General features: G+C 39.5%; 1 protein-coding gene across 3 annotated transcripts in view; it reads right to left on the bottom strand.

Annotated features, from left to right (window-relative positions):
* The window catches only part of fxr1 (FMR1 autosomal homolog 1), a 94,453-nt gene that overhangs the window by 6,731 nt on the left and 64,379 nt on the right, over nucleotides 1-23,343 (bottom strand). For 2 of the 3 annotated variants that reach the window (XM_067995210.1, XM_067995209.1), the window contains exons 12-15: nucleotides 20,451-20,649; nucleotides 12,351-12,560; nucleotides 8,739-8,948; nucleotides 8,501-8,596 (exon numbers count right to left, since the gene is read on the bottom strand). In XM_067995210.1, the coding sequence (XP_067851311.1) occupies nucleotides 8,501-8,596; nucleotides 8,739-8,948; nucleotides 12,351-12,560; nucleotides 20,451-20,649 (715 nt within the window). The remainder of the gene's footprint in view (nucleotides 1-8,500; nucleotides 8,597-8,738; nucleotides 8,949-12,350; nucleotides 12,561-20,450; nucleotides 20,650-23,343) is intronic. The other variant, XM_067995211.1, reaches the window with a different exon arrangement.

Below are 23,343 nucleotides of genomic sequence, written 5' to 3'. Positions count from 1 at the left end.
ATCCAGCGAGACACTTCACAAATTAGATCTTAAATTACATTGTGAAACAATTAGATTAAATCAAGTCTGTACCAGTGCATCAGTGTTTTTATCCACCATCCACCGATTCTAATCCTACTCTCCTGATCACTCCCCATACTCTTCAATATTTCTCTTCTTCACACAACTATAATTCCTTTTTTTAAAATATAGAATATTAGATACAATTTCCATAGATAAAATATTAATGACATTTGGGGCTTCCAGTTTCTATTCTACTTTCACCTGCATGTCACCTTTTTTGTTTTTAGGAACTGGCTCAACAATTAGTAATGTAACACAATCAAAATCTAAAGTACTGCAACAATAAAAATGAATGAATAACATTTGGCTGACAATGCCACTTCACAACTCAGCTGGACAGAAGGGATGTTCATGGAAGATTTTGAACAGGGCAGAGTTGACATCACAGATGAGATTTAACTACTGCTCAGCAATACTATTTTTATCATGCCAATACTGCTTAAACCAGTTAACTTATGTATACTCAGAACTGACAGGCACTCTTTATAAATTAGACATTAAATTACATTGTGGTAACTAGTTCAAATCAGTAATACAGTCAAGCAAATCATTGTGATTTTCAACAGAAAAAGCATCAATAGCTTTTGAGTTCTCAACTAATTTTTCAGGCAGGTCACAGAATTACTACATAAGCCAAGCCAACATTTCTTTTTTTTATAAAAAAAAGTCCAACATTTTGCAAAAAAGCACGGCTGGGCCATCGTGTATTCCTGGTGTTTTGTCAATCACCACAGAAATGTCCACAACTTTCATCAATTTCATAAATGCAAGAAGGGCTCCTAAACTTTGGGGGATATACTACCCACACATCTGAGTAGACTTGGGCAGACTTCTGACCCGCTTTCCCAAAACAACTAAATATGTAAGTAGGCCAAATAATGGATGATGAAATTTAATGCAGACAAGTGTGAAGTACAACATAAAGGAAATAGGAAACACAAATACTTCATAAATGGTGCTGAAATAGCTACGGACGAAGGTGAAAGAGATCTAGTAGATTCAATGCTTAACATGTCCAACCAATGCATAGCAGCAACCAATAAAGGCAACAGAATGTTGAACTACGAAGCTAAAACAGTAGAATACACGTCAGAGGAAGTCAGTAACAAACCATACAAGTGGTCTGTCTGGTCAGACTGCACCTCCAATATCCAGTCCCGTTCTGGTCACCAAGGCACAAGAGAAACATTCAAGTGCTGGAGGCAGAACAGAGAAGAGACAGAAAGCTGATTCTTAATGTCGATGATCCGAGTCAAGGAAAGAATGGAGAAACTTGGGTTTTTCAGCCTGAATAGAAGGCATCTGAGAGTTGATCTTAGAAGTATTCAAGTTAGTTAAGGAAATGGTAACGGTAAACCCAAAATATGTTAAATTAAATTGAGAGATGTAGGACAAGGAAACACAAGTTCAAACAAGTAAAAGGTTTGACGAAGGAGATAATCTCCGAAAGCTTGTGATTTTAAAATAAATTTGTTGGACTATAACCTGGTGTTGTAAGATTCCTTACATTTGTCCACCCCAGTCCATCACCGGCATCTCCACATCAAGTAAAAGGTAAATTTAGGACTGATAAATCAGGAAATGCTTCTTCAGGCAGTGATCACCATACGGAATAGACTTCTAGATAGAATCATTTAGGAAACAACTGGATACTGCAATGGGGCAGCAGGGAGGAGAAGGGGGAAGATGGATTAAGATAGGCTGCATGGTGTTCCTCATCCCCAATTATCTTGCAATATTGTAATAGGTCATGGGTTTGGTTTAGATAAATGCTAAATTGCAATATAGCTTGTGAGCTCATGTGACAGTTTCTGTTTCTCAAATCCTTATAAAACTATTGATTGTTTTGTTGAGGCAATTGATCAAATACTGCAGAACTGTTTTATGGGATTCTTCACTTTGTGGCGAGTCTGCATAGCTAAGCGATCAAAAATCAATTGCTGACCCAGAAGACAGCTATAGACACACAACCAAAACAAAAAAGATTTCCTTTACGATCTTCAGAACAAAATCAAAGACCTCCATAGTCCTCATCTTCCACGCGACGACGGCAAGAGATTCCACCTCTATATATATATATATGGCTTATTGTGAGACTGTTAGCTAAATGCTCACTGCATAGATAGTGGAACACATCCTACACAATAAGTATTCAAACATGAAAATCTCTCAATACCATGGTATTTTATTTAAAAGACTATTTCTTATGGTCAGATGTAGCATTTTAGATGTTTATTTCATAGTGTGTGTAATTTGACAATTTACATCCTGATGTCAATTTATCCATGGTTTTTTGAATTAAACCAAAAACCGGAATCACTGAGCACACTAAAATGAGAAACCAGATGACTGCAAAATGGATTTCAGCTGAATTGATTTATGCATGAATGTACATTTGTACAAAAGTACACAAATACACTCTCAGACTTTTACAAGAGTTGTGCCCTTCAATTTTCCATCACGACGTGTTCTCGATCTTGACTAGACTACTGACAAAGATGGCAAGCAGATCTAAGACACTTTTCCAAAGGGAGAGAAGAAAACAAAAAGATAATCCATCTTGCTCTTTTGGATGTCATTCAATGGCAGGTCGCCTACTCACAGTGTCAGTTGAGAAAGAAAAACTGAACATTTTGTTGTAAACAATAATGGTTCTCAAACTTTATCAAGTCACACCCAACCAAAAAATTCTTAGCAGCTCAAGCCCCACTACCTACCAACTCCGATACCAGTAAATCGGATAAATAATGGTCATCTGAGACAATGCAGAAGCCAAAAGATCTTTAACTACTGACAACTCTTAATAAATTAGCTACTGCCATGAAGCACATGCACTTGTAAGCATGACAGGAACAGGAATAGGTCATTCAGCCCTTCTAGCCTGTTCTGCCATTCATTCAATCACATCGTAGCTAATCAGTACCTCAACTCCATTTACCCATCTTTGATCGATATTCAGTGATGTCCTAACCCAACAAAAATCTATTGATCTCAGTCTTGAAAATTTCAACTGACCCAGTATCCACCGCCTTTTGAGGGGGGGGGGGGGCAGATTTTTCCAGATTTCCACTACCCTTTGTGTGAAAACGTGCTTTCTGATTTCACTCCTAAGTGGCCTAGCTCTCATTCTAAGATTGTGTCCCCCCTGTTCTGTATTCCCCAGAGGAAATAGTTTCTCTATCAAATCCCTTTATCATTTTATGCACTTCAGTTAGATCACCCTCAACCATCTAAACTTAAAGGAATATAAGCCAAGTTTTATCCAACCTGTCCTCATAGTTTTAAACCCCGATATCATCTGTTGAATCTACACTGTACCCCCTCTGAGGTGCGGTGCCCAAAACTGAATGCAGATGAAGTCTGACCAAGGCTCTGTACAACTGAAGCAACATTTCCTCACTTGAATTCCAATTCCCTTGAGATAAAAGCCAACATTATTTCAGATTTCAAGCATCTGCAGTATTATGCTTTTATTATATTAGCCTTTTTGATTACTTTTAGTAATTTGTGCACATGGACACCTAGATCCCTTTGTTCCTCCACAGTTCCTAGTCTCTTGCCATTAAGAAAATACTCCAATTTGTCCTTCTTGGATCCAAAGTGGACAACCTCACACTTTTCCACATCAAACTATCTGCCACTGTTTTGCCCACTCAATGTGTTTATATCCCGTCGTAACTTTCTGCTCCTAGCTACACAACTTACCGTGTCTCCTAATTTAGTGTCATCTGCAAACTTGCATATACAACTCTCTATTTCTTCATCCAAGTCACTGATATACAGGAGCAGCTGCAAGTCACAGCATCCTATACAAAATCCTAATAATGCTTCAGTAGTACCCGCACTGCCCAAGTGGCTCTTTTCCATTTTGCACACTTGTGTCTTCAGTGCCAAGAAAAAAGGTTCCAAAATCTTAATTGCACCAATACATTCTGTTCACTAATAACTTCATTGGAACAACGAAAGTTGATTTTCCTTGTAATCCTAATCAGCTTATAGCACCACCTTGTCAGGTCTAGTAGGGCATGTCCCCTTGTAATCCTAATCAGCTTATAGCACCACCTTGTCAGGTCTAGTAGGGCATGTCCCACAGTTTGGAAACCAGTGGTATCCAGCATTGTATTTACCTAAGTATCATTCCCTCAGAAATGTGATAGACATCTAGTAGCAGTAAGGGCTACTGCACTTCTGCTTTTTATATTAAAAAAATGTAGTTACTCTGAAGATGTTGACTCAATTTTGCATTATTTCCATCTGCACTGACATAGTTTCAAAAATACTGTTTGTTTAATTTATTAAAACTATACAAGATTAAACATGCATCCATAAAGACCCTATTTATAAAGTGATTTCATTAGTTATGTATTGTGAAACACAACAGAGTAAGGATTGTTAGTGAATGTGGAAGATGATCTGAAATTTTGATCTTTTGGAACTCAGTTGAACCATTTGCCTCCTCTGTGAATGGAAACCTTTTGAGTACAAACATTTTTTAATCTTAAGTGGCATGTGATTTTATCAGTTTATCCAAAGTGGACACCACTGCATATTTACCAGTGTTGAAGTACAACTCTAAGTCATTAAAAAATATACAAACTGTTATGTTACCTACAGCTGGCATCATCTTCCTTGCTCTTTGAAGAAAATTCAAAATCCATATACAATTAAGATTAAACTAGTTTAAAAAATGCAATTTTATCAAACTATTTTGGTCAGTTGGTCTTCCACACATTGTTGTATAAGGGTGAAGATCAAAACAAGACCTTGTACACAAAGAAATGGAAGACTACCTGACCAAACCAACTACAGAAAGTGATCTTTTCAATGTCGATGACAACAAACTTCAATTGTATACGGAGGTTGACGGAATGAGGAAAAAATGTATTTCCTAAAAAATTAATTCTACATCAACAAGCTTATAGTGGTTACATCACAGTCGTTAATTCTTTAATGTAGGCATAACTGCACTTCAATTATATGGAAAGATCCCAACATAAAAAATAAACCAGAATAAAACTCTTCACAAACGTCATAGCATATAGTATATAAAATAATGCTACCCAAGCAATTGACAGAATAATTTCAGTTTGGGATTCAAAAGACATCAAACTAAGCTGAATTTTGGTTTTGCCATTTTGGTCACCTGAATCTCAAAATGAGATTGATTGATTGTCAAACAATTATTATTAGTTAATTATCCTCCATCATTTGACAGAGAAAAGTAATAAATAAAATAATCTATATTACACTAAATAAACAATTCAAGTATAAATATAATAATTCAAAATGGAAACAGGTTCATTCAACAGAGCTTAGCAGCTTTTAGGAATCAAAATAAACATAAACTTTGAGCTACCTGACGTACATTTTGGTCCAAAAGTTAAACTAGTTCAATTGAACAGTGTTGAAATTTGCCAACTAATATAATTATAAAACTGCATACAATTATAGAGTACAAAAACATTTAGTGAACAATTTGATTGATACATGAAGTGGAGGGAATTAGGGGTTACAGGGAGCGGGCAGGAAATTGGACATGAATTTAGATTTGAGGTTAGGATCAGATCAGCCATGATCTTATAAATGGCGGAGCAGGCTCGAAGGGCCGATTGGCCTACTCCTGCTCCTATTTCTTATGTTCTTATCTTGCATTGTCTTTTTTTTTAAGATTTCCTGTGCTACTCCTGCATTTTATTTCAAGATCATTCTTGAACACAGATGCATGTACGTTTTACCCAAAACAAAAATATTGTTGCAGCTTACTTAAATTAGGTTATTTATCCAAAGGGAATATCAAATAAAGTCCATTTAGCAGCGTATGGGACAGAAATGTTTTTCAAAAACATTGTTGTATACGTGCATATGATCTTGTAATAAACAGTGAACAGTGAGGCGGATAGTAACAGACTTCAGTAGAACATACAGACTTGTGAAATGGGCAAACACATAGTATCATAGTATGATACAGCACAGGAGGTAGCCATTCAGTCCATCGTGCCTGTGCCAGCTCTTTGAAAGAGCTATCCAATTAGTCCCACTCCCCTTCTCTTTCCCCATAGCCCTGTAAATTTTTTCCCTTCAAGTATTTATCCAATTCCCTTTTGAAAGTTATTATTGAGTCTACTTCCACCACCCCTTCAGGCAATGCATTCCAGATCAGAACAACTCGCTGCGTAAAAATGCTTCCTCACCGCCTCTGGTTCTTTTGCCAGTCAGCTTAAATCTGTGTCCTCTGGTTACTGACCCTTCTGCTACTGGAAACAGTTTCTCCTTATTTACTCTATCAAAACCCTTCATGATTTTACACACCTCTATCAAATCTCCCCTTAATCTTCTCTGTTCTAAGACCCACCCCAGCTTCTCCAGTCTCTCCACATAACTCATCTCTGGCACCATTCTGGTAAATCTCTTGTGCAGCCTCCCTAAGGTCTTGACATCCTTCTCAAAGTGTGGTGCCCAGAATTGAACACAATACTCCAGCTGAGGCCTAACCAGTGTTTTATAAAAGTTTACCATACCTTCCCTGCTTTTGTACTCTATGCCTCAATTAATAAAGCCCAGGATCCCATATGCTTTTTTTTTTAAACAGCCTTCTCAACTTGTCCTGCCATCTTCAAAGATTTGTGTAAATACATCCCCAGTTCCTGCACCTCCTTTAAAAATTGTACCATTTGATTTATATTGCCTCTCCTTATTCTTCCAACCAAAATGTATAATTTTGCACTTCTCTGCGTTAAATTTCATCTGGCATTTCGCATGTGTCTTTCCATTTCACCAGTCCGTCTACGTCCCCCTGAAGGCTGTTACTATCATCTACATTGTTTAACACATTTCTGAGTTTCGTAGCAGATGAAATGTAATAGTGTGAAGTGATGCATTTTGAGAGGAAGAATGAGGAGATGCAATATAAACTAAATGGTACAATTATAAATGGGGTGCAGGTACAGAGAGACCTGGGTGTTCACAAACACAAATCTTTGAAGGTGGCAGGACAATTTGATAACACTTGATAAGCAAGCATGTGGGATCCTTTACTTTATAAAGGCATAGTGTACAAAAGAAAGGAATTTATAGTAAACCTTTGTAAACCACTGGTTAGGCCTCAGCTAGAGTAATTCTGGGCACCATACTTTAGGAAGGATGTCAAGGCCTTAGAGAGGGTGCAGAGGAGATGTACCAGAACTACACCAGGGGTGAGGGACTTCAGTTATGTGGAGACACTAGAGAAGCTGGGATTATTCTCCTTACAGCAGAGCTGGTTAAGGGGAAATTTAATAGAGGTGTTCAAAATTATATGCGGTTTTGATAGAGTAAATAAGGAAAAACTGTTTCAACTGGCAGGTGGGTTGGTAACCGGAGGACACAGATTTAAAACAATTGTCAAAGGAACCAGAGAGGAGATTTTATGCAGCAAGTTATTGTGATCTGGAATGCACTGTCTGAAAGGGTGGTGGAAGCAGATGTAATAGTAACTTTCAAAAGGGAATCAGATATTTACTCAAAAAAGAAAAATTTGCAGGGCTATGGAGAAAGAGTAGGTAAGTAGGACTAATCGGATAGCTCTTTCACAGAGCTGGCACAGGCACGATGGGGTGAATGGCCTCCCTCTGTGCTGTAAAATTCTATAATTGCATCTCATTGTACACTGTATATTGAAGAATAGTAACATGCATAATTCAGCAATTCAGCAATTAGACTACACAATTTTCTTCCCTTCCCTCATGAAGGTGTTGATTCCTGTGAGGGGTTCCACAGGTGGCAGTGTAAGCTTAGACAGTGAAGCCCATCATAACTAAGCTTGAATCACGTCCTCATCTAGCAGCTGTTGTTGCAAAATAAGCAAGGCGGCTATTCAACTTTCCCTTTCCTAACCGTATGGTGCTGAAGTCAATTGTAATATTCCAACTGCTACCCAGGCTAGGATCAACTAACTAAGTACAGACCTGGGATTGAATATGGGACTTTCCTAGTCTGTATGGTTCAGAGACAGAGACTTCAGATCTCAGCCATCTGGGAACTTTGACTTTTTATAAGAATATTTGTAACTTCATCTGAAAATATAAATTAAAGCAGAAACCCTAGCAACTACATCAGAGACTTTTGCGTCTTACAGCAATGTACTCTTCAGCCAAGTACATGGCAAGCTTACTTAAAAAGTAAAGTATGTTTAACTGCTGTCAATTTTGTATTGTTACTTATCTCAAATTTTTCTCCCCGTGAACATCAAAAAATTGCTAATTAAAGGTGTTCCTTCAATACAGGGTGATGCAAAGTTAAACTTTTGTTAAGATTTTCAAAGCAGGTTCAACATTCGCAAGCAGCATGCCCATGAAGTCGTGGCTGTTAGAATTTAATTAATTAGATAAAGTGGAACAGCGACAGAAATTCAAAAATATCAAAACTCCAAACACCCTAGCATGCTAGTTATGGCCATTACCTGGCTGGCTGTCTCTGCTCAAAGAGCTTTCAATTTGACCGCGTAAACGACGTCTGCGGCTACGATTACGCCGCTGTGGTTTCCTTTCATTATCATCTGCAAATGTAAAGTGTGATGGAGGCTTTCTCTTTAATGTTTTATTTACAACAGCAGTCCTATGCATGGAGTTAATTCAAGTAAAATTCTAGTTGGCCAAGTACAATCTTTCAAATGGTGTATAAATTTGATATATACATACCTAAACCATTCTCATTAACTGAAGCACTGTCAGATTCTGTCATTCCATCAATCATGGTAGCATCATCATCTGTCCTACGCCGACGTGATCTCCTGCGGCGGTTTGAGCTGCTGTGAGATTCACTACCATCAGTGTCTGCTGTTTGGTCCGTTTCTGTGTTATCTGTGTTATCTAGCAAACTATAAGGATTGCTATCTGGATCCTTGAACACTAAGGGGAAAACAGATGATATCAGAATATGTTTTCATCAGAATGTTTTTCAAGGTCTTCCTTCAAAGATCTGAATTGTAGATAATATTTTTATTCCTTTACACTGTCTGAGCTGATCACAACATAGCAATAGGTGATTTATAATTTAATAGTATACATGGTTCTAGAAGTTATAGGTGCTAGTAAATTAAATGCTAAATAAATAAAACTAGACGAGGATCCTTGTCAATTAAATTACGACAGACCTTTGAATCTTAGTTCACAATATTTATTATTCATAAAAGCAGTTATGCATATCTATACAAAATAGATAGTATTTCACACAACTTCTGTTCTAACAACCCAAGGTCATGACTTACCTTTTAATAATCTTGGTAAATAAAAACACCATTTATAGATGGACTTTCAAAAGGTGTTTGATAAACTACCATAGAATAGACTTGTTAGCAAAATTGAAGCCCATGGGATTAAAGTGGCAGTGTAGATACAAAAGTGGCTTGGGGACAGAAAGCAGAGTAATGGTGAACGGTTGTTTTTCAGACTGGAGGGAAGTATACAGAGGTGCTCCTCAGCAGTCACTATTGCGACCACTAATCTTTTTGATATATATTAATCATAGAATCATCGAAAGTTATGGCACAGAAGGAGGCCATTCGGCCCATCGTGTCCGTGCCGGCCGAAAAAAAGATATCCAGCTTAATCCCACTTTCCAACCCTTGGTCCGTAGCCCTGTAGGTTATGGTACTTCAAGTACTCATCCAAGTACTTTTTAAATGAGTTGAGGGTTTCTGCCTCCACCACCCTTTCTAGGTGAAAAAAATTCTCCTCAGCTCCCCTCTAATCCTTCTACCAATTACTTTAAATTGGTGCCCCCTGGTCACTCTCTCCTCTGCTAAGGGAAATAGGTCCTCCCTATCCACTCTATCTAGTCCCGTCATAATTTTATACACCTCAATTAAATCTCCCCTCAGCCTCCTTTGTTCCAAAGAAAACAACCCCAGCCTATCCAATCTTTCCTCATAGCTAAAATTCTCCAGCCCTGGCAACATCCTCATAAATCTCCTCTGTACCCTCTCTAGTGCAATCACATCTTTCCTGCAATGTGGTGACCAGAACTGTACACAGTACTCAAGCTGTGCTAACTAACGTTTTATACAGTTCTAGCATAACCTCTACTCTTATATTGTGTGCTTCAGCTAATAAAGGAAAGTATCCCATATGCCTTTTTAACCACCTTATCTACCTGTCCTGCCACCTTCAGGGATCAGTGGACTTGCACTCCAAGGTCCCCTACACCTCTCAGTATCCTCCCATTTATTGTGTACTCCCTTGCCTTGTTTGCCCTCCCCAAATGCATTGACTCATAAATGGAATTCAATCCAGAGAAGTGTCATTTTTCTGCCCACCTGACTAGTCCATTGATATCTTCCCGCAGTCTACAACTTTCCTCCTCACGATCAACCACACAGCCAATTTTTGTATCATCTTCAAACTTCTTGATCAAGCCCTCCACATTCATGTCCAAATTATTAATATATACCACAAAAAGCAAGGGACATAGTACTGAGCCTTGCGTGACCCCACTGGAAACAGCTTTCCAGTCGCAAAAACACCCGTCAACCATTGCCCTTTGCTTTCTGCCACTGAGCCAATTTTGGATCCAACTAGCCACTTTCCCTTGGATCCCATGGGCTTTTACGTTTTTGACCAGTCTGCCATGTGGGACTTCGTCAAAAGCCCTGCTAAAATCCATGTACACTACATCAAACTCATTACCCTCATCGACCCTCCTGCTCAAAAAATTCAATCAAGTTAGTCAGACACGACTTTCCCTTAACAAATCCATGCTGACTGTCCTTGATTAACCTATGCCTTTCTAATTGACGATTTATGCTGTCCCTCAGAATCGATTCCAATAATTTGCTCACCACCGAGGTTAGCCTGACTTGGAATACTCCAGCTGACTTAGAATGACCAGGACTAGGGGATACAGGGCATAATTTCAATGTTTGCAGATGACACGAAACTGGGAAAAGTAGTAAATGTGAGGAGGATAGTAGCAGACTTCAAGAGGACATAAACTGGTGAAATGGGCCAAAATATGACAGATAAAATTTAACACAGAAGTGTGAAGTGATATATTTTGAAAGGAAGAATGACAAGAGGCAATGTAAACTAAATGGTACAATTTTAAAGGGGATGCAGGAACAGAGAGATCTGGGGGTTTACATACAGAAATCTTTGAAGGTGGCAGGACAAGTTGATATGGCTGTTAAAAAGGCAAACAGGATCCTTGGCTATATAAATAAAGCATAGAGTGCAAAAGAGGAATTTATACTAAACCTTTATAAATCACTGGTTAGGCCTCAGCTGGAGTACTGTGTCCAATTCTGGGGACCACACTTTAGGCCTTGGAGAGGGTACAGAGGAGATTTGCTGTAATGGTGCCAGGGATGAGGGACTTCAGTTTAATGGAGACGTTCAAAATCACAAAGGGTTTTTATAGAGTAAGCAAGGAGAAGCTGTTTCCACTGGCAGAAGGGCTGGTAACCAGAGGACACAGATTTAAGGCAACTGGTAAAAGAGATGAGGAGAATTTTTTTTTAAAGTAGCATGTTTTTATGATCTGGAATGCACTGGCTGAAAGGTTAGTGGAAGCAGATTCAATAGTAATTTTCAAAAGGGAATTGGACTGCGAAGGGAGAAGATTGCAGGATTATGGGGGAAAAAAAAGCAGTGCAGTGCGCCTAATTGGATAGCTCTTTCAAAGAGTTGGCACAGGCAGGGTTGGCCGAATGGCCTCCTTTGTGCTGTAAAATTCTGATTTATAATGCAAAATGAATACTCTGCCCTCAAGACTAAAGTTTGGGCAAAAATGTACAAAAACACCCCAACTATACTCCATATTTTAAGTCACAAAGTGCAAGTCCTTCATGCCACAACAACTTAAGATATGGAACATGATCCTTATAATGTATTACTGATGCAAGGCATGGCATCGTAGTCCCACAACAGTGGTAGTATGCACCAACTGCAGTGTAACTGTAGGTGCATACTACTACTTTTGCACTCCCTGGGTTTGCTAAACATCATTAAGTTATCTCAAGCCACTTTACTGCCACCTGGGAATTGAAAAGAATTATTACATCAGCACTTTTCCTTCATTGGAAAACTTACCAGCACCTCCAGGCTGCTTGAGCTGCACTCCCACATGTGCTTCGAAACATACACGTGCGAAGCACTGCCGTTTCCCCATTGAACAATGACCTGATTGTGTTGAATAACCACAGCTGATCACTTGCGTCACTATTAAAAAGTGCAGTCATGGCTGCAGTATGACTGGGGTATTTAAAACACTATTTTCAGACTGTACTGGATTAAAGACGTGTTTACAAAACTTACCTGAACTAATTGATGAGTTTCCACCTCTTGGTCCCCCACGACCTCTGTTGGATTGTCCTCCACCCCGCCCTCTGCCTGCTCCAGGCCGCCTTCGACTATCACGATGTGGTCTTATATCCCGATCATCTTCAGCAGCCAGTGACCAATCACTTAATTCATCCCTTCGTTCCGATTCAGTCTCCGAAGCATTTGACAATTCTGAATTTGTACCTGTGCAATCAGTAAATATAACAAACTGCAGCTGTGAACAAGGTCAAATAAATTTGAGTCTATATACAATTATTCTCTGTTGTCCAATAAGACTTCCAAAAAAAATTACCTTTCCCTCAAATCACGAGGCCAAGCAGACAAATTCCATACCTGCTGTCTAAAATGCCCTTGAATTGTTTGTGATTATCTTAAACTTATGCCCTGTTGTTACCATGTCAACCAGTTGAAACAAACGATCACTACTGATCTTAGAACCTGCATAATCTTGAAGACATTTATCAGGACACCTTTTAATCTTCTCAGCTCTAGCGAAAAAGCCCTAACTTGTCAAGTCTTAGTCAAGTAACCTCCTCGTGAATCTCCACTGCATCATTCCAATTGCTTTTTTATATGCCAACTACAGCCTAACTAAAGTGCTGTACAAGTTTAAGATTACCTCCTTGCTTTTGCATTCCAAGCCTCGAGATACAAAATCCAAGCTTCCATTTGCCTGTTTATGGAATTTACTACTTGCATTGCCATCTTTAATGACCTGTGTGTCTGCACATCTTTGCTCCTTTACTTGATTAACAATTTTACCATTTACGGTGCATTTCCTTTTCCTATTCTTGCTTCCAACATGTAATATTTCACATTTTTCTACACTGAACTCCATCTGTCATTCATCTGCCCATCCTGCAAGCATACCTAGTCTTCCTGCATTATTTCACAATCAGCAACACCCCACCCCACCACGCACTGATTTGGTATCACCAAACTTCAATATTGCTCCCTCAGTTCCCAAGTCCAAATCATTTAGACAAACATACGAATTAAAAGGAGTAAGCCATTCGGCCCCTCGAGCCTGCTCTGCCATTTGATAAGATCATGGCTGATCTCATTGTGACCTCAACCCTACTTTCCTGTCTACCTAATGTAACCTTTGATTCCCTTGTTAATCAGGAATCTATCTAACTCAGCCTTAAAAATATTCAATGACCCTGCCTCCACTGCTCTCTGGGGAAGGTGAGTTCCACAGACTCACGACCCTCAGAGAAAAAATTTCCCCTCACATCAGTCTTAAATGGGAGACCCCTAGTTCTGGTCTCTCCCACAAGGGGAAACATCCTCAGCATCTACCCCTTCTAGTCCCCTCAGGATCTCATATGTTTCAATAAGATCACCTCTCATTCTTCTAAACTCTAATGTACACAGGCCCAACTTGTCCAACCTTCCCTCATAAGATAACCCCCTCATCCCAGGAATCAGTCGAGTGAACCTTCTCCGAACCACCTCAAAAGCAATTATGTTCTTTCTTAAATAAGGAGACCAAAACTGCACACAGTATTCTAGATGTGGTCTCACCAATGCCCCGTAGCAAAACATCTCTACTTTTATAATCCATTCCCCTTGCAATAAATGACAACATTCCATTTGCCTTCCGAATCACTTGCTGTGCCTGCATACTAACTTTTTGTGATTCATGTACTCGGACACCGAGATCCCTCTGCACCTCAGTTCTGCAATCTCTCTCCATTTAAATATACTGCTTTTCTATTCCTTCTGCCAAAGTGCACAAGTTCACAAGTTCACATTTTCCCACATTATATTCCTCCTGCCAAATTTTTGCCTACTCACTTAACCTATAACCCTTTGCAGACTCCTCATGTCCTCTTCACAACTTACTTTCCTACCTACCTTTGTGTCATCAGCAAATTTAGCAACCATATATTCGGTCCCTTCATCCAAGCCATTGATATAGATTGTAAATAGTTGAGGCCCCAGCACTGATCCCTGTGGCACTCCACTCGTTACATCTTGCCAACCTGAAAATGACCCATTTATGCCTACTCTCTGTTTCCTGTTAGCTAACCAATCCTTTATCCATGCTGATATGTTACCCCCTAAACCATGAGCTCTTAATTTGTGTGGTGGACTTTGATGTGGCACCTTGTCAAAAGCCTTCTGGAAATCCAAGTACACCACATCCACAGGATTCCCTTTATCCACATTGCTTGTTACTTACTCAAAGAACTTTAATAAATTAGTCAAACACGATTTCCCTTTTACAAAGCAGTGTTGACTCTGCCTGATTGCACTGAAATTTTCTAAGTGCCCTGCTATAACCTCCTTAATAATAGACTCTAGCATTTTCCCTATGACAGATGTTAAGCTAACTGGCCTGTAGTTTCCTGCTTTCTGTCTCCCTCCTTTCTTGAATAGGAGGAGTTACATTCGCTATTTTCCAATCTGATGGGACCCTTCCAGAATCTAGGGAATCTTGGAAAATTAATACCTATGCATCTACTATCTCTGCAGCCATTTCTGTTAAGACCCTAGGATGAAGTCCATCAGGACCTGGGGACTTGTCAGCTTTTAGTTGTAATAATTTTTTCATAACCCTTTCCCTGGTGATTGTAAATGTTTTAAGTTCCTCCCTCCCTTTCACCTATGTACATATAGTAAACAAGAATTTCCCCAAAACATTCATGTGGAACACCACTCACCTCGCAAAACGGTCCAATAAATTTCCTTTCACCCATAACCTTTGCTTTCGACCATCTCTATATACATTCCCCAATCCATTATCGTTGCCGTAAGTCTCCATGGACCCATCGTTGGCCCCCTTGCTGACACCATCCACAGGCACAGGACCAGCATTTATATGTATGCTCATGATACCCAGGCATATCTAGCCACCGCTTCCCTCAACCCCACAACCATAATCTGTGCCATCAGACTACCTAACATTAAGTAACAGATTGAAAACATGATCCTGGACAGAATATTGGAATGTTATATGAAACAACTTGTCAAAGAACCCATGTGAACGGGGGCATTATTGGATCCGGCATTAAGCAAAGACCAGGAGGGGACAGAGCATCTAAAAAGAGTCAGAGAATACCTAGTCAGTGGCAACAATATGGTGGGTTTGTTAGATTTATAATGGAGAGAACGAGTTCAATTGAAACATTCAATTTTAAAAAGGCAGATTTTGAGGGGGATGAAGGGTGAACCAGAAAATTGGACTGAGCAGCAATGTTAGAGTGAAAAAGCATGGGAGAAATGTGAATAATGTTTAGAAATGCTATTGAATACAGAACAGATACATATCACATGGGGAAAAAACCATTATGGGCACCAATGGAAGTAATGCAGGGACAAAAGGCAAAACAAAAAAGCTTGTTCCTCAAGTATAAAGCTACAAGTAGCACAGTGGGAGGGATAAAGGAGATTAAGAAAATTGGCAGGGGAGCTAAAATAGAAAGTGAGATTAGGATGGTAGATAATTTTAACAGAAATACCAAGCATTTCTATAAATAATTTTGAAATCATGGGCAGTCTCCGCAGCATGGAAGTTGAGGAAGTACTGAAAGAAATAGAAATTTTAGATAATGTGGTTACTGATAGTCTAAGGTAGTAAAAGGAAGTCAAGACACTAGGCCCAGATAGACTTCATAAAAGGAGAGTCAAAGAAGTGGCTGGCAAAATCAGTCATCTTCTTAACACTAGCTTCAGGGAATCATCAGAAATGGTTCTAAATCCCAAGGAATGGAAAGAAGATAACATAACACTCAACTTTAATAGAGGGGCATAAGGGCGATTTAGCAAACCATGCCAGTGGGCCTAAAATCTATTGTGGATGACATATAGGAAGGTGTCCTGAAAGATGGAATAATGAAAAATCTAGACAGGTATGATACAGTAAGAGGAAGTCAGCATGGATTTATGGGAAGGAGATCTTGATCAACAGATTTACTGAAGTTCTTTGAGGAAGTGACAGACTTTGATGACTGGAAAATCCATTGATTGGCTGCATTTAGATTTCAGCAAGGTTTCTGCTAATATGCTGCACAGGCGATTAGTTCATAAAGCAGGCACGGCAAGGGAGGTAATCTTTTAAAAAACAGACACAAGGATGACTCAGCAAACTTTACGCCAATAAGCCTAAAATCTAGTTGAAATTTTTTTTTTGAGGTGGTCACTGGCATGGCAGATGGGGGAGTATCTATGGATTTGTCTGAATTGACTCGCAGAAGGCATTCAATAAGGTCCCGTACAAGAGATTATTAGCAAAAGCAAAAGTGCACGGAATTGGATATATCCTCATGACATGGGTTGATAATTGGTTGGGAGGTAGGACAGAGTGTAAGGATAAAAGGAATAGTCTCTGATTGGCGGGATGCCAAGTAGTGTTCCCGAGGGATCTGTACTGGGGCCTCGGCTTTTCACCACATATATTAATGACTTGGATAAAGAATTAGAATTATATATATCCAAGTTTGCAGATAACACTAAGTTAGTAAGTTGTATCGAAGGGTGGTAGAAGTTTGGAACTCTCTTCCGCAAACAGCAATTGATACTAGCTCAATTGCTAAATTTAAATCTGAGATAGATAGCTTTTTGGCAACCAAAGGTATTAAGGGATATGGGCCCAAGGCAGGTATATGGAGTTAGATCACAGATCAGCCATGATCTTATCAAATGGCAGAGCAGGCACGAGGGGCTCAATGGCCTACTCCTGTTCCTATGTATAGATGGGACCAGGAAGTTTCAAATGGACATGGACAGACTAAGTGAGTGGGCAAAACTATGGCAGATGGAATTCAATATGGGAAAGTGTGAGGTCATTCGATTTGGATCCCAGATCAATAAATTGGAATATTTTCTTATTCGGGATAGACTAGGATCTATGGAGGCGTAAAGGGATTTAGGTGCACAAAGTAAACATATATACATAAATTACTAAAAGTTAATGCACATGTACAAAAAGTAATGGCCTGTATTTCAAGAGGGTTGGAATATAAGTGATGCTTTAGTTGTACAGAGCCTTGGCCAGAACCCATTTGCAGTGCTGCATTCAGTTTTGGGCACAGAACCTCAGGAATGATATATTGGCCTTGGGTTTCGATAGGGTGGAGTAATTATTTCCTCTAATAGGCAAATCCAGAACAAGGGAGCATAATCTTAAAATTATAGCTTGTCCAATTGGGAGTGTAATCAGGAAGTATTGTCACATGAAAGGCGAAATCTGGAAGTCCTTCCCCCAAAAGGATGTGGATGCTGAGTCAATTGAAATTTTAAAAACTGAGATTGATAGATTTTTGTTAGGTAAAAGCATCAAGGGAGGTAGAGAAAAGGCCGGTAAATGGAATTGAGGTACAGATCAGCCATGATCTAACTAGATGGAGGAACAGGCTCAACGAGCTGAATGGCTTATTCGTGTTCCTATATTCCCACGGTTCTGAGTTGGACTGAAAATTGGTTAAAGGGCAGTTGGGAATGGAGTAGTGTTGACACGGCAATAAATCATTAGCGGGTTGCCACAGGGATCAACCTTAGAACATATGAAATAGAAGCAGGAATAGGTCATACGACCCCTCGAGCCTGTTCTGCCATTCAATCAGATCATGGCTGATCTTCGACCTCAACTCCACTTTCCTGCCCGATCTCCATACCCCTTGATTTCCCTAAAGTCTAAAAATCTATCCATCTCAGCCTTGACTATATTCCATGACTCAGCATCCACAGACCTGTGGGGCAGAGAATTCCAAAGATTCACAACCTTCTGAGTGAAGAAATGCCTCCTCATCTCAGTCTTGAATGGCCGACCCCTTATCCTGTGACTAAGCCCCCGAGTTCTAGACAATCTAGCCAGGGGAAACAATCTCTCAACATCTACCGTCAAGCCCCGTCAGAATCTTATATGTTTCAATGAGATCACCTCTCATTCTTCTAAACTCCAGAGTATAGGCCCATTCTACTCATCCTCTTTTCATAGGACAACCCTCTCATCCCAGGAATTAATCTAGTGAACCTTCATTGCACCACCTCTAAGGCAAGTGTATCCTTCCTTAGATAAGGAGATCAAAACTTAATGCAGTACTGCAGGTGAGGTCTCACTAAAGTCCTGTACAACTGTAGTAAGACTTCCTTACTCTTGTACTCCAACCCCCTTGCAATAAAGGTCAATATGCCATTTGCTTTCCTAATTGCCTGCTGTACCTGCATACTAACTTCTTGTGTTTCTTGTACGAGGACACCCAAGTCTCCCTGATCAACATTTAATAGTTTCTCACCATTTAAAAATGTTGGGGCCATTTACATTAGTTTACGGTGTATATAAATGACAGAGCTGGGGACAGAAACAAAGCTGTATAAAGTTTGCAGATGACACCAAATTGGAGTCAAATAATTGGGAACAGGCAAACCAAATACAAAGGGATCTGGATCAGTTGGTAAAATGGGCTGATGTGTGGCAAACGGCACTTAATACGGACAAAGCAAGGTAACGAAACTAGGGAGAAGAAACCAGCAGTAGAAACATAAACTAAATGGTTCTAGGCTACAGGATACATCACAGGAGTGAGATTTGGGGATATTGGTGGATAGATTAGTAAAACCAACCGTGCGCAGTGTGTGGCGGCTGTAAAGAAAGCTACGTGGATCTTGGAATGTTTTGCTAGAAGGGTAGAACACAAATTCAAGGTGGTGACAATCAGATTGCATATGGCATTGGTATAGCCATACCTGGATTACTATGTAAAATTCTGGTCATTGCACTAGTGAGGCGATCCAGGCATTGGAAGTAGTTCAGAAAAGGATAGCCAAACCGATACATAACTCATCACATCTGAACTATGAGAGGTTAAGAACCTGGGATTGTTTACACTGAAAAGCAAACAAGGGAGCTGTTATTCAAGATTAAGGGGGCAGAGAAATTGAATCCTAATAATAGGTTCAAGATTACCACAAACTCTAGAACCAGGAGACATGGGCTGAAGCTTAGAAGAGGTAAGGTATACAGAAAGTTTATTTTTAACTACTTTACGCCGGTGGTGGTGAATAGACTGCCCAAGGAAGGAGGGAGATAGTGTGGGAAAATTTAAGGGAGAATTGAATAGATATTTGAGGGAGTGGATAATAACGATATTAGTTTTTAAGACCTACAATGTACACTGCATAGCCTTTTCCTGTCCTGCACTTTCCTATGTTCCTATAAGTCAAAATTTCTTCCAACGGAATATTGAGAAGACCAAACCTATCATTTCAGCCCCCGACATAAACTCTAATTCCATGCCACCGATTTCATCCTCCTCCCTGGTCACGCATTCAGGCTAAATGAGGGCGTGCAAAATCTTAGCGTCCTGTTCTATCAGGAGCTCAGCTTCAAAGCCTACATCCTATCCATATCCAAGATCACTTGCATCAATATCTGCAACGTCACTTCCATCCCTACTATACTTTCACTGCTGCTGAAACACCTTCACACCTCTGGCTTTGATTTCTCCATTGTCATCCTTTGCAGCTCCCATATTCCACCCACCAAAAACTCCAAATTGTTCAAAACTCAGCTGCTCATATCATGTCCCACATTAAATCCTACTTGCCCATGGCTCCATGTTCATTGACCTACACTGGCATCCTACTCCCAAACCACTGAATTTTAAGTTCTCACTCTGATAACCAAATCTTTCCACAGCCTTGCTCTACATTACTTCCGCAACCTCCTCCATCCTTACGTTCCTTTCTGCATCCTTCATTCCTCTGCCTCTGGTCTTCTGTGCTCATGCACGTACTAATTTAATCTTTTACTATAATAGAGGGAAGACTATCTGCACATTTGCAATCCTCCAGTTTTCTGGCACAATTTTCTTTTTCACAGAATTTTGCATAATTATATGAAGAGACTCTACTATTTCTTCCCTAGCTTTCCTCAGCATGTAAACTAGTTTTACACTAAATAAATATATATATATATATATATATATATATACACACACACACACACACATTAAAAAAAACCACCTTTTTCCTCATTTGCATAAACATCCTGTATTGAATATATATTAGTCACGTGAAGTACCTTAGCCAGAATTAATTTGGAATAAAAATGGAAAATGAAGTTACCGTAACCAGAGGTATAATTTGGACCTCGACGACCACGGCCACGATAGGACCTGCTAGCATGAAGCGATGAAGCTGTACTCTCATCAGTGATATAGCCCTTATCTTTCTCTGGCCGACTTGTCACTGGCCTATACCCCATACCAATCTGTCGTAGCTGCTCATCGATTTGCAACCGCTCCATTCTCAGCTGCTCTACTTCCTAAAACAGGTAAATACAAGGCAAATTAGAAAGATCACTGTCCCTTCAACCAACTGAGAAACCCATCATGCCATTTTTGATTGTTTTTAATTATAATGATTCATACCAAACACTTTCTGGTAGCAGTAGTTGCTGTGGGGAAGCAGAGGAATAAGGGCGGTGGGAGGAGGGAAAAATGTCTAGTGGGGAGAGGGTGACATTTCTTGTTCTGCTCAGAACAGGAGGAATGGTTTCCATAAGACTGCATTAGAAAACAGTTAGTTCTCACATCATGAGCAATGACACAGGAAGTCTGCTGATTAATTTATTTGAACCAGGAAAAAACATTTAACTTTATGAAAACTGAAATATTTAATAAATTCTAATTTCAATTCACTTAAAATATTGTGAATTAATAATGACCCACAGTTCAGGGAACCAACATCATTCACAGACCCACAAAAACACTGCATGCTGCAGAAAGCATAAAGTCCAACCCCCAAAATGCATTTTGTTTGACAGAATATTTTTGGGGGAATGTCCCTTTGCAGCATAAAACATTTGAGTATTAAGCAACAATTTGATTGTGCATGTTACTGGGGAACATTGCCATATTTATTTATAAACTGCTAGTGGGAAAAAAAAATTGAAAAGCATATGGAGATTGTAAAACAAACCTGCTGTAAACATTTGATAGATTTGCACTTTATCCTAGATTGAAGGCCCGTTTGTTGATATAGATGATGCTCGAACAGTATTCTACACGTCTCCATACATTTCAACAGTGACAATTACAATGATTAGAACTGTCTCAAACTCAGGTTTCAATCATCGACCAGTATGTGCCAAATGCAAAATGATGAACAGCAGCACAAAGGGGTATGTCACCTGTGGAATCTGTATCAAACATGTAGTTTGGGTAATTCACCTTTTGTATTAATCAAACATATATCTGATAGTTGTTAACCAAGGTATGGCCGTAATCACACCTGTACCATGATCCATTGTACCACATGTATTGGTGATATGCAGCTTTTGCTATCCTTAAATGAACATGTTTCTCTCTTCAGTACTAATTAAGCAAGTATATAGTAAGGAACAACATAATTTAGAATCAGTCAGGCTTTGCAAAAACCCTTCAACATCCTTTAATAAAACTAATAAAAATATGAAACTGCCAGCACAGCACATAAGCTGTAACCATAGCTACATTAACAAGTCACTCAGTCAAACCCACGAGATAAGAACCTAACAGTCCATATGAGACAATGAAGTCTTAGAGTTACCAGCCTGGGACCCAGACAGGAGTATAAGATAATGTGCCTAGAAGTTGGTGAAGGTGGCCTTGAGAGAAACACAACAGGATAAGATGAGGGGCCAGTCCCGTGGGAATGGTGGTAACTGGTGATTGGTCAAAGGGGTATGGCAGCCCCTCTCCCAAGAAAGCAATTAAAAAAAAGAAACAAGAAAGCACCTTAAAATCCCATTGCGGATTAAAAGTAACACAAAAGCCCCCTTTTTTCCTATTTCTATTTTAGAGGAATCCATTATGGTTTACCTGGTGCAATTAAAATTATGAACTTAATTGCAAGTAATCAAAATAGACAAGGTAATCCAAACAGCATTTTCATTAATACAGATAATCGAGCAGCCAATGGCACATCTTTGCAGAGGTCTTTAAATGAGGTTATGTTCAAGATTTGAACTTTAGGTATGTAAACCCTCACAGGCCATTTGAAGTAGATGGGGCCCTTGACAGGTAGGCTCATCTGGACATGCCTAGTGCCATGGCCTAGTCCCACGTGTGTAATCGCTAAAATATCTTCTTAGGATGGAGAAGCAATCATTAAAAGACAAGTCTGAAGCGTAAAGCCTGTGTTGATCCCATGTATGTACTTGGATTTTTTGACAATAGTTCCATGATGAATACAAATCTACAGGGCAGGCAATCTTGTGGTTTTACATTTTGGGACTTTAATGCTAGTTATACGATTTGGATTCAGCATCAATGACCACTCGCATAAGCAGACCTCAACTCTTCAAACAAGGGTGTGCAGTGAGACTCGGGGATGAAACAGAGAGCCTTTGCCATTGTATTCCATCAGATGCTGCCACATGACCACTTGTTCTGGTACATGGATTGGAAATACACAAAGGCACAGGCTGTAAACCAACAGTTAAATTTATTTCACATTGAACAGGTAAATGAACGGTACTCATTACAAATAGTGTACGTACAACTTTTATTATTCTCCTTGAAATGCTAAAAGCAGACACCTGCACTATTTCTCAATCTAAATTTGATCCTTGAAACATGCTCACACTTCTTAAATGGCAAAATGCTGCCATGGAGCCAGTGATATAACTCAATCCCCCTACTGGCTTCAGACTAAACTGAGCCCAAGCAGATACCTATAAGCTCGTAATTAGATGCTCCTGGCCACAGAGGTGTCCATCAAAAGGACGGTAAAGGATCATCCGGCCTATCACCCACTCAGCCCCAACACACCACAGCCACTGTTGATTGATCTTATCAATTTATTACAGTGGTGGTTTTCCATTGGATTGGCTTCATTTTTGCTGTCTTTTTCAAGTAAATCACCCTGTCGACTTGATGCCACCAGTGCATGTTCAATGAGTAAGGGCAGACACTCTGCCTTTGGTACTGGTTTAGAGTCTTTCACTTGCCTTTTAAGGTGCAAAACTGTACATTAA

The sequence above is a fragment of the Heptranchias perlo genome, chromosome 13 (assembly GCF_035084215.1).
Source record: "Heptranchias perlo isolate sHepPer1 chromosome 13, sHepPer1.hap1, whole genome shotgun sequence".
Lineage (NCBI taxonomy): Eukaryota > Metazoa > Chordata > Chondrichthyes > Hexanchiformes > Hexanchidae > Heptranchias > Heptranchias perlo.
This window is presented reverse-complemented; position numbering and strand designations above follow the sequence as displayed.